The sequence below is a fragment of the Python bivittatus genome, unplaced genomic scaffold (genome assembly GCF_059951505.1).
Source record: "Python bivittatus isolate LINGU-HERP-01145 unplaced genomic scaffold, Pbiv_v1 ctg000440_np1212, whole genome shotgun sequence".
Classification (NCBI taxonomy): Eukaryota; Metazoa; Chordata; class Lepidosauria; order Squamata; family Pythonidae; genus Python; species Python bivittatus.
In genome coordinates, this window is record NW_028277063.1 from 115,452 (window position 1) to 127,775 (window position 12,324).

The 12,324-nt window shown below is 38.5% G+C and overlaps 1 protein-coding gene across 1 annotated transcript; it reads right to left on the reverse strand.

The window, feature by feature from the left end:
* Positions 1-200: 200 nt before the first annotated feature.
* Positions 201-7,938, reverse strand: LOC103058248 (vomeronasal type-2 receptor 26-like). The gene is made up of 5 exons (XM_088142364.1): positions 7,645-7,938; positions 5,824-6,678; positions 3,387-3,614; positions 1,648-1,774; positions 201-1,102 (listed from the first exon to the last, which is right to left on the reverse strand). The coding sequence occupies exons 1-5, from the start codon at positions 7,936-7,938 to the stop codon at positions 201-203; spliced, it is 2,406 nt and encodes an 801-aa protein (XP_087998490.1).
* Between the last annotated feature and the right edge of the window lie 4,386 nt (positions 7,939-12,324).

Consider the following 12,324-nt stretch of genomic DNA (forward strand, 5'->3'; position numbering starts at 1 on the left):
TGTGGAAATAGTTTTCAAAAAAATAGGGAGAGCAATTGTGGCTGAGAGAACAAAGCTCTGAATTTTATTATGTTCAGTGCACACAAAAAGGATATAGAAAGGGGGAAGGCTTCAATTGCATCTGGAATTTTTGGGCTTCCCCCTATGGTTGCTTCTGATCACCAGGAAAATGCTAAAAAATAGAATGAAGGATTTGATCATTAAACTGTCCTCCTGGAAAGATGTTCTTTTGTGTTCAGATGTGGCTTCAACAGTATGATATAGCACTTGGGGAGAAAGATGCAGCCTAGCAAGCTAGCAGTAGAAGCCAAGATGGAGAAGATCTCCACAGCCACCATGTCTTTCCCCTTGGTGCTCAGATAGGCTGGGATGAAGGACACCCAAATGCTACAAAACACAAGCATGCTGAAAGTGATCAGCTTGGCTTCATTAAAAGTATTAGGCAATTTTCGAGCAAAGAAAGCCACCATGAAACTGACGCTGGCCAGCAGCCCCAGGTAGCCCAGGGCCATATGGAACATGAGATCTGAGCCTTCGTTACATTGCACTATGATCTTATCAGTCTGGGAGTGCATGTCCAACTCTGGGAAGGGAGGAAATGTGACCAACCACACTACACAGATAACAGCTTGAAAACAGGAGCAGAGCACAATGATAGATCCTGCCAGTCTTTTCCCCAGCCATTTCCTCATTTGGTTTTCTGGCTTAGTGGCCAGGAAGGCCAGAACAACCAGGATAGTTTTGGCCAAAACACAGGAAACTGAGATGGAGAAAATCATGCCAAACAGAGTTTGCCTGAGAAAGCAGGTCACCTCCCCAGGCCACCCAATAAACAGCAGGGAGCACAGAAAACAAAGGAGGAGAGAGGAGAGAAGGACCCATGTGATGTTCCTGTTGTTGGCTTTGACAATGGGGGTGTCCCAGTGCAGAATGAAGGTCACTGCCACTAAAAGGAGAGCTGCTGAAAAGAAAAGAACCAAGGAAGTCAGAATGACTCCCAAGAGTTCTCCAAAGGATAAATAGCTGAAACTTTTCGGAAGACACTGGTCTTTTTCTGCATTTGAATAGCGATCTTCTGGGCACCTGTCACACTGGCCTGCATCTGAAATACATGAAGAAAGCCTTGTCATTTCCAAATTTAAAGAACATTTTGCAGAGCTAACAGAGGAATTGCTATTGATGACACCATTCACACTCTCCATTCCACTTACACAATAATGCTTTCTTAATCTTTAACAAAAGATTTGGTGTTCTGCAAAAGTATTCCATTGAATTTCCATAATATTAGCAGGTTATTTTCCACTTTTCCTTTCTTGAAAAGAACTGCATCTCTCACCATAGTGAAGGAGAGCATAATAAAATAGGTGTATGTGTATAAGTATTTACTATAAATAACCTCCCTTTAAAAATATAAAGAAGACTACTGCAGCTTACTACCAGTCCCATTGCAGAGTGGATTGGAGTAACTCTTTTCCCCTAGGTACTCTACCAAATCTCAAAAAAATGAAAAAAGGTAACCTTCAAAATCCTGGAAGTTCACACTATATAATTCTTCTTCATGTGTATGTATGTATGTGTGTGTGTGTGTGTGCGTGTGTGTGTATATATATATATATATATATATATATATATATATATTTCACTTGCCAGTTTGGACTGAAATTCTTCCTTCAGGGCATTTGATGCAATTGTAGCAACAAACTTGTTTCCCCTCCTGAGCAACCTTGCTGTACCCAAGGTGGCAGCTGTCAACACATCTGGCATGGGGACGTACCTAGAAATAACATTTAAAACATGCTTTAGTGGGATTTGCCAATAATTTCTTTAAATTCTTCACTTTATTTGGAGACAGAAATTAAGAAGTTTGTTGATTTACTAAATTCATGCAGTGTGCAAAATCTTTTGAGCTCAAGATGTCCCAAGATCAAAATTGTTGTTGGGCATGTTCCAGTTCTGCAGCAAACCATCCCGCATTGCAGGATGTGATCTTTGCATTTAAAATGTAGAAATCCACATTCACCTATAACTGGCACTCTAATTCTTTATGGCTATGTAATGTATCAGCTAAGTCATAAATAACTCAAACTTTAAAGACTTTTGTTTCAGGAAAATGATACAAGATCAGCATCTTTGTTAACAAGGTGGGATGCCTTGAAAGCACTTATTAGAGAGGGCTGCATAAGCCAGATGAGTAGGGTAAAAAGGAGATAGATAATCACGCATTATTAATTCACTATATTTGATTGTATGAATTTCCTAATGGAAGATAATGGAACTGGATAATCACATATTTATTGATAGAGAACAAAAGGAAAGGACTTGATACCTTACAGACAAATAAATCTCCACTCAAGTCATATTTTTAAGGCAGTATTATGAGTTTGATAACACACTCAAGAATTCTGGCACATCAGTTAAAGAGAAATAAAGAAAAGAGATTTATCAGAGCAATTAAGGATTCTAGATGCCAGGTTTTCAGTAAGACAGTAAATAATTAAAAATGCAAAGAAATGAACATAGGCTGGCAAATCCACCACTGGCTAAAATTAATCTATATTTCAATAGGTTATTTTTTTCAGAAATATCCCAGAAGATATCCAATGTATGAATGCTCCCTTCTCTAATTTTGAGACTATAGAGGCCTTTAAGAATATCAAAAATGGGAAATCACCAGACCCAGATGGACAGACAGGAGTATTTTACAAAGGATTCAAAGAAGGTCTCATATCAGAATTTCACTAAAATACCTAAAATCAAATTTAAATTGGGGACATTGCAGGAAAAAATAGTATTATTGATTAAAAAGAGAGGAAGAGGGGAAGGAGGAAAAAACTCTGCACAAAAATTTGTCTGCCTCTTGGAAAACAGAGAAACGTTTATATGGAAAAGAAGTAAACATGTTGAGAAATCCTGTTTTATTTATACTGAGCAAAACAGGATTTCTCAACATGCTTACTTATTCTTTGCATAAGAATAGAGAAATACCATCCTACTCGCATATGTTCCCTACATAATAGGCATTTATGATGAAGACCCATCAGATTATTAAACCTACAGTATTTGCTCCTTACATTTATTCTGTTCATATCTCATACTGACTGTTTAAAATTAGTAGCATGTGGAACAATTTAAAACCCTGAATATTAGTTAAGTGCATGTGTAGATCTAGCACATACCGAGAAAGGTAGTTTGGTGTAGTGGTTAAGGCAATAGGCTGGAAACTAATTTAAATATTTTCATAAAGAGAAAACCAAACATCCAGCAAAACCACAAGGCTCCAAGATTTCATCAATATACTTCACTTGTGGATTTTCAGGTCATCAAACTACAAGAACTTCCCGCTAGAATTGTAGACTCATTAATAAAAGTACTCCTGAATGTCCCACCTGCCGAAACTTGTGATTCCACACAATAGTACTTTCATTGATGGTGAACTTGTTCGCGTCGGGAGCTTTGGAGTCTATTCTTCCAATCCAAACTCTCCGGAAGGACAGATTGCGGAAAGTGACCATGTTGAAGATGTCGTATCCAAGGTCAAAGTCCCCCTTCTCATCAAAAAAGATTTCATCTCCTGCACTGTTATTAAAGCGGACGTTTCTCAGAAAGTAGTGAAGCTGGATTTGTGGGAAGGAAAAACGTAAGATCAGACAAAGAAAGCAAGAGATAATATTATCTCAGTGAAAAGTGGAGATCATTTTTGGACCAGCAAATTCTGCCACAGGTAAGATTGGCACTTTGACATAATTTTGGGATTGAACTAACATTTAGACGATATTTAAAAAGAGAAAATCCTTAGAATCTTGTTTTCTTTCTAGCTTTTCTTCAAGATCTTTCTAATAAGAATCAAGTCAAACCCAGGCTAAGACCTAAAAAAACCTGATAAATTCAGAACCCCAGTACTTATTAAGAGGATTGATCACATATACAGTGGTGTGTGTGTGTGTGTATAGATACACACACACACACACACACACACACATGATAAATATATATTTACATATATAAAGACAGGGTGAAGACCTGGTTGCTCTGCCAACTCACATGGGACGTGAAGAGAGGTAACCAACCCTCAGGGTGGTGAGTGCCCTGAGGAGGCTCCCATAAACTAATAACACTTCATTTACCATCTATTCCTTGGGATACTTTATTCATTTAAGAACATTGCTTTATTGCATTTTAATTAATATTTATTCTTGTTTTCATTGTAAATTGCCCAGATTTGCTCTTTGAGTGAGATGGGTGGTGACTAAATTTAAAATATAAATGAATAAATAAATAACTCTTTACCCTTTCCCTCCATTTTCTAGCCTATTAATATTGCTTGCATCATCTACATCTCTGTAGGCAAGGAAGCTGCAAAATTGCAGTAAAATTGGTGTAAGTTTTAAGAATTGAGGCAACATCAAAGCAGACTAAAACTGTCTGGATCCATTTGCAGCAATGGTCAAGAAGGAGCAATCAACTGGGGAGATGATGGATGAACAGAAATCTACTGCAGAAGAGAGAAAAGGCTTTGTCCATCCAGTCTATTCTAAGAAAGCTCCCAGTGCTGCAGTTTCCTTCATTCTACAGGTTCTAGAGTCCTTTCCTGGACTTGTTGCTGGAGAAAAAGTGATCAGTGAAAAGCAACTGTTGCAAAAATACAGAAGAGGAGGAAATAGGGTATCCCACAGAAAAGGGGAGGGGACAAAGCAGTCCGTTAAATACAGTGGGAAGAAAGAAAAAGAAACACAGGAGACTCTGAATGTCACTTCTCTTTACAGCCCTTGCTCTTGAATCCCAGCATTGTACAACTTCTTTTGAATGTGGCTTTCTAACAATTTTCACTAAATATTATTTGAATTCTTGGATTTCTTGGAAGCTGGCTTTATTCATTCCAGTCCGGCCTGCCCCATACTTCCAGACAGGTATACTGCAAAGGTTCCCTCTTTTTTACTGGGACATTTGGTAAATTAAGGGCTACTGACTGTCCAGTAGAGATTATCCCCTGCTGGCAATGCAAGAAAGTGTTTAGCTTGGCAACAGTACAGACATGACTTCTTACTACCCTGTTCCAAGCTATTTTCAAATTTCCAATCTGATCAACCGCTGGTGGTATTTCTGGTGCCCTCTCATCCACATACAAGCTGGGCCCAACCCTGCTTGATTTCCGAGCCCAGATAAGCTGGGCCTGGTGCTGCAACCTGGTAGAACAATGGAATTTACAATGGGGGCAATTTTCACACACAGAAAAGAGAAAATGAATGAAACCATTCCGATGTCCTTTCTATTACGGGAGCACGTTCTCCTCAATCATATCTCGCATGCACACCGAACACTCCCTCCAACTTTCTTCACGACTCCCAAAGCAAATGCTGAAGCATAATACTGCATATATGTAAAAAGTATTTCATATAAGATATGATAAAAAAGACCCACTGCAGCAGCCTTTGCACAATACAGCAGGAAGATACAAGCTGTTCCCAGAAAGAGAACGGGAGATGCCATACAGAAGACTGAGGTAAGAAGATAAAGCAGTTATATATTTTACAGGTTGCAGATGTCACCCTAAAATCGTTGCAGCACCCTACTTCTTTTAGTTGTACTTGGCGGACTATAATTTTTTTATGGCAGAGAATCTGGGAAAACATATAAGGCTTCACACCAGGGCTTAGCGCTAAATGACAGACTCAGCCAGGTGAGGATTTTCGTTGAAGACAATTAATTGCTAACAGTTAATTCCTTGCTGAAGAGCAAAGTCTCCAGAATTTTAATACTACTGATTCCCACGTCATCCCGTTCAGCCCTTACACAGATGGATCTGAGAGAAGAGCGATGACATACCTGCCATGGCTGAACATCCCCAAGTTTTGCTCTATCCTGATCGCTAAGAGAAACTGGCTTTGCTCTTGTCGAATGTATTGCGTCCAAAGCATGTGCTGCAGAATAAACCCCATTGTAGATGTTGTAGCTCTCTCCAGACATGGTCATTTCAAACATGGAGCCAGGGAGCCCCCCCAGTTCTTCCTTCCCAGTGCAGCGTTTTTTTCCTTTGGGATCTCGAAGGAACGAGCAGTCAAATGTAGACACCCAGAATGAACGAATGAAAGGAAAGGAATTTAACAAAGGGTTTCTGCTCTCAAGGAACTCCTGAAATCTTGGCACCATGTTGGTGTGGAGTGAGAAATATAAGGAACCGTTGAAGGTATGTGCTGGGAAGTCACTACCTGACAATAAAGCAGCAGTGAAATCCCAGTGAGAGGTTATGATCCATACTCTGTGATCCATTGGTTGCATCTTAGAAAATTCAGAGACATATAGAATCCACTGTAAACTCTCCATAGATTGGACATCGCCAGAAACAAGAAACACATTGGTGCTGCTCTGTAAGAGAGCAGTCCTCACGTTCAGCAGCTTAACAACAAAGGACTCTCCATTTAATCTCAGATTTTTCATTACTGGGATCAACTGCATGAAAGCAATGCAAATATCATTCTGGAAGAACTTTGGTTGGAGATTTCGAAGAAAGGTTTCCCCACTCTCATCCTGTGATACCAAAAGGCCAATCCAGTTCCATCCAAAATGCTTCAGTAAATGAACAATCCCCTCATACTCTAAGTTCTCATTGGGAACCATGCTGAAGAAGGAAGGGAACCTCCTTTTGTCACTCAGGACTGGGTCAAAAGAGCCATAACTGAGCTGTTTGGAAGGACAATGCATTGAACATTAAACTGACAAGTGCTTGTCATGCAGAACATACAGCTTTTCCATTCTCTTTCTGAATATAGGACTCTACGTTAACATAATAATTGAATTACAAACAGCCAAAGGTAGGCACCAAGATTTACACTGAAGAAAGACCTTCACAGTAGGAACACCTGAGAATTTGTCTTCCGATCCAGAATTAGGATATGTTGCGAACTTCAGTTTCCATCATTTCTCATCATTAGAGTTGCTGGCTAAAATTATGGGAACTGAACTTTTGTAACAAGAAGGTTTGCTCATGAACATTTTGCTCTGTAATCAATAAGTTCTGAGTAGTTTTCACCCCATCCTTTCTTGTACCATTAAAATATACATCCATGAACTGGAGGTTGAAATTTTCCTTAGTCATGACCCCAGTCAGAGAGATTGTCATATACCCCAGAGAGAACTTGGAATCCAAATAAAATATTTTTAATTTGCTCCAATATCCATATGTTTTCCAATATGTTTTTAACTGAATGTTCTTAACAGAACCTGTCCATTTTTCATAATCACATTTATTTTACCATTTTTTCAACAATATATATTCTCTTCCATATTGTTCAGAATTTCTTATGCAACAGGGTATCCTGGAGAGAGTTTGGACAGACACCCAATTTCTGGCCTTTGGTAGCCCAAGTAGGTTTTCCTGAGCTAGAAATTTGAAATATTTGTAGATCTTTTGATTTTATGTTCTGTCTTTTATGCTATTGTCTGTTTTTATTGTAAGTGTGCTTGATTTTTTTTAAAAATTAATTAATTAAAAGATTAAAATAAAATATGTATGATAAGAGAAGCGATTCAGTTCAGTTTACTTAGTAATATGCTTCCAATGCCTTACAAATTCTAAGGAAGGAAGGCTCCAGAAAGTAACCACTCATTTCTAAAAGCTACAAGAAGATCTGTGAAAAACCCTCCTACCTGTGGAAACTTGTAGGTGTTCAAAATGTGGGCCATGTGCATGGAGTTTGAGGAGATGAGGCCACCAATGATAGACAAGAGCTTCCTCTTCATCCTTCTGACACAGCTGTAGTTGATGGGATTCTGTTGTTTCAGAAACAGAAGATCTAGAATGTTCTTACTTGCCAACCTTACATTGAAACTGTTTTCATAAACCTCCAATCCTAGTGTGGTGTTGGGTAACAGCTTCAGGTTCTTGTTGACCTCATGAATGGCAAAAGACATAGAAAGAACATGCTGGTAGTGTTTTGGCATCAACCTGAAATAATAATGTACAAGCACACATCATTCTACCAAAAAAAAAAAAAAGCAATGTAGGTAATTTCAGCAATTTATGTTGTGGGGGTGGGGGCAAATTAATTTTGCTTTTCAATCCTTTGTAGCCTAGCACAAATTCTTTCTGCTCAAATAGGAAGTCATTTTATCATGTACCTTTCCAACTGAACTCTACCAGTTGTAAAACTCCAACTGTTGGATTTTTGACATATGGGAAAAGCAGTGGCTTTGAAACACCAGGTTGGATGAGACTTATCCTTTGTTACTACGGATGTAATAAAATAAATGGAAATTATCTTAACCATGTAGGTAGCATTAATCTTGATAGCATTAAACTTAGTAATAATTTTTCAACTATTCAAATCACGAGCGGGGAGACATTCAGCGTGATTTAACCATTCAGCCAAGAGTTTTGGAGAAGGTTTTTGGAAGTCATTTTTCTGTTAGATGCAATGATGTTCCACTTTTTTCTTAACATCATCACTTGACAAATAGTAGAACCATGTTATAAAGTCCATGTCTACCAGCATAGAAGCTTCTTCAATCCACATTGGGTGGATATATGTTAAATCTGGGCAATAAATTAGAAAATCTAATGTCTAAAATACAATCTTGGTTCACAATTTCATTTGAACTATACATTGAGATGTTGCAGGTTGCTTCCTTCTGTGGTGGACTGCAGTAGAGAGCAAGGCTCTCAGGGAGGGGCAGGAGTGCATTCCAGGAAGGGAAGGAGACAAAAGACAACACAGACTGGAGATGGAGGATGGGAAGCATAAGAGGTTCAGGATAGCCACTCCCTAGAAGCTCCCAGAGTATTTCCACTAGTTGCAGTAGTATAGATTTAGTCTGGCAAGCTTCTGTCTATAAGGCATAAGCCATAAAAGAATTGAATTTGGATGGACTGTTCCCTCGCTGTTCTTCGATGGAGGCTAACATCAATCTATCCCCAGACTGTGTTGTCTTTTGTCTCCTTACCCTTCCTGAAATGCACCCCCGCCTTTCTAATAGCCTTGCTCTCTATCGCAATCCACACACATCCTCCTCGCCTTCTTAGATATATTCCATCATACCTTCATTCTCGTGGAAAGTCCATCCTAAGAACAAAGCCTGAAATATATCAACTCTTTAGCTTCATGTAATATTGATATAAAAGTTCATGCACAACTACAAACCAAAATCAATCTATGTTAACACTCCATGTAGAGATAAAATTTTCCAATACTTTTCTTTTTTCAATTAGTTCCTTCATCCACTGGCATCAACTGATAAACAGGTGGGTTATGATGATCTGAGTTGAAAATTCTCAAAAGGGGATTTCTTGGAATTTTCTTTCCTTCAGATTTCTGCTCCTAATAAATTACTGGAAAGAATTATACTTGCATGCATTTAAATTTCTGAATTCTGCTTCCCTCTCAGATAAATGTTATGAAAATCCCAAGTATTTCCTCTGTTGAAAAAAAGATGAGGAGTACAATGGCCCCATTTTAATTGAGCTCTATGATACTTTTGTTCTTGGGATGGGGTGAAGGAAGAAACTTTGTGCTTTAGAAATTCAGCTTTCTGTGAGTGTTTGCTAAAAATGCATTCTCAGATAGACAGATCTCAAAGAAAGTCCATTAAATTATGAGTAGAAAGCACTTTTTCTCTGGGTGATTACTTAGGGGCCATCTCTCTGGAAGCCATGCTTAAAATGCATAGTATCATTAAATACAATAGCCAAGGGCAAGGGCAATCTCTGAAGCAGCGTTATCGACCTCTTGCCTAGATTCTTGCAGTTATCGTTGAAGATGCAATGCACATAATTCAAAGAGGAAAGATGTACTTACACTCCCAATATGGAGAAGCCTGGCTGTTTTCTGAAATTATCTAACTTTACATCACTAACTACAAGCGACACAAACCCCCCAAGTATCACTTCAGCTGTGGAGGCAGGAAATTTCCCTGGTGTAATGGAGGGCTGACTGCAGATGAATTTCAAACTGTCACTGACACTCTCAGGAAGGAAGAAGAAGAGCAAAAGGATTTTGAAAGCCAGAAGCCTGGAGCTACCGTCCCATCTGCTCAAGTACATGGTCAACAAAAAAATAGCTGTGATCACTTCAAGGAACCTTTGTCTTGGCCAGAGTTAAGGGGAAATCTTCATGCAAAAGGAGGAAGATGGTTTTTCAAATGGTAAAAAGGAAGGGATGAATTATTAAATTTCGTGGTGACAACTCTTTGCCAGTTAGAGCTAACCTCTGAGATCTGAGTGGCACAAACTGCATTTTGAGGCCTCTTTTGAAAGTGTAGCACTTCTGAACCTCTATTTCCCCCAGCAGTCCTTGGGAGCTGTGATCCCTCCAAAGAAACAGGACTGGAAAACAGTCATTTTGCTAATTAGAGGGCAAATGGTAACCTTCTCCCAAGTCCTCTAGTCCTTGGTGATCTAGAGAAATGATGTTTGTGTGCAATCTGTCCATGGCTAGTGTAAGGTTTATAGAGAGTCTAATGAGATGAGCCTAGATGGATGGTTAGTCTGTCCAGCTTCCTTTTTCTTGCCCTGTAATCATAAGTTTTCTTCCCTTGTCCTCATGCACAAACGATTCAGAAAGTGCAGTTCTTGGGAGTAATAATTGGCCATTTTGGGTGTCAAAAAATAGTTCCTGGTTTACTAATAACCACCATAAATTACTATAATATAATCAGTACAAAATATTATTATTGAAAAAGATCACAAAATCTCTGCCATAGCAGACATTTTTAGGGGAAAAAAATAGAATAGAGGATTTTAGGTGAAGTCTTTCACTGCAAATAGGCCTAGGACCCAAAGTAAAACATCCAAAATAGATGAGATGAGAATCCTGGATCCCTATCCCTTCCCTCTAATATGTGACACACTGGTTTTCAGTGCAATTATCAAGAGGGACTCCTGTATCTGGTTGGGAAATGAAGATCTTAAGAGTCGGCTAATAGATTTGCTTTCCTTATAAGAGGAACTTTTATATTTATTTGTCTTGTAGAATTTAGTAGGGAATAGGAACCCAATAAGCCAGCAGTAGAGGTCAAATTGGAGAAGATCTTCATAGCCATCACAGCCTTTCCCCTTGGTACTTAGGTAGAAGGGGATAAAGGATGCTGAGACCTTGCCAAAGATCAACCTGTTAAGCATAATGAAAGGTGGTCCACTTGGCTTCATTGAATTGACAACGTACTGGCAAAGAAAGCCACACTGAGGCTGATGACCACAATATAAGCCAGGACAATATATAGCATATTTGAGCCTTTACTTTACTGTACTATCTAGCCTGTACGGAATGAGTGTCAAACTCTGTGAGGAGATGAGAGATATCCAACCACACTGCCTAGAGGCCAGTTTGTTGAGCAAACAGGGAAGGGAAGATGTAATTTGGGCACTGCAAGTTTTCAAGTTGCACAGAAACGTGTGGCAGGACAGTGGTGTTCCCAAAATTCTCATTTCTGGTTCTTCAAATAATCAATCCATTAAATAGTCCTGCACTGGGACTCTTCCATAGTTCATAACAGTAGGGCTTAACTTTTGGCTAAGAGAAAATTAAACTCACATGATAAGCAGCTGTAGATTCAAGTTTATATTATGGGTGCAGTGATAAAAATGTCATGTGTGAATGTTTTCATGAAAACTGCTATATGTTGATGTTTCATTTATTTATGCAATAAAGACCCTTTAGTTGGCTCACTTGATCCTTATAATGTATTTAATGCCAGAGCTGTAATATAGATTGTCAGATCTACATAAATTAAAATGAAATAAATAAAGGTAGAATAAGACTGGCATTCGGTTCCATCAAATATGCTCTAATGCTTGAGTTGGGTTTATCACAAAGAAGAGTTAAATCCATTATTCCAATGAATATTTTGGGACAGAGGTATTATTTAGCACCCAGCTTTGAAACAGGGCTAGAAAAAGGTCATATTTCTCAGGAATCACAAATCACAGCTTTTATGTAGTGGGATGGAATTAGAATCTACAAATTTGAAACATATATTTACAAAATCCAGCTGGGGAAAGCATTAAAAAAAATTTGAATTATGGAAAGACATGCACCAAAATGTTATAATGCCTTAAATCACTAGCAAAACATTACAGTTGTTGCATAGCAAAAATTACAACAACAATATAGATAGAGAAGAAACTGCACACTTTAACAGGAATGGATGAAGTGAATATAAGATTGCAAAAACAAGGCAATGAACCAAACTGAATACGATGCATATGGCACACTTTTGAAAGGAATGTCTCTCTGGGTAACATTTATCAAGCCATTTTTCAGCACACAGTCATCATTTCCATAGGAACTGGATGTTGAAAACTGGACTGTAGAAAATGTAGAGCCATTTTAGTTC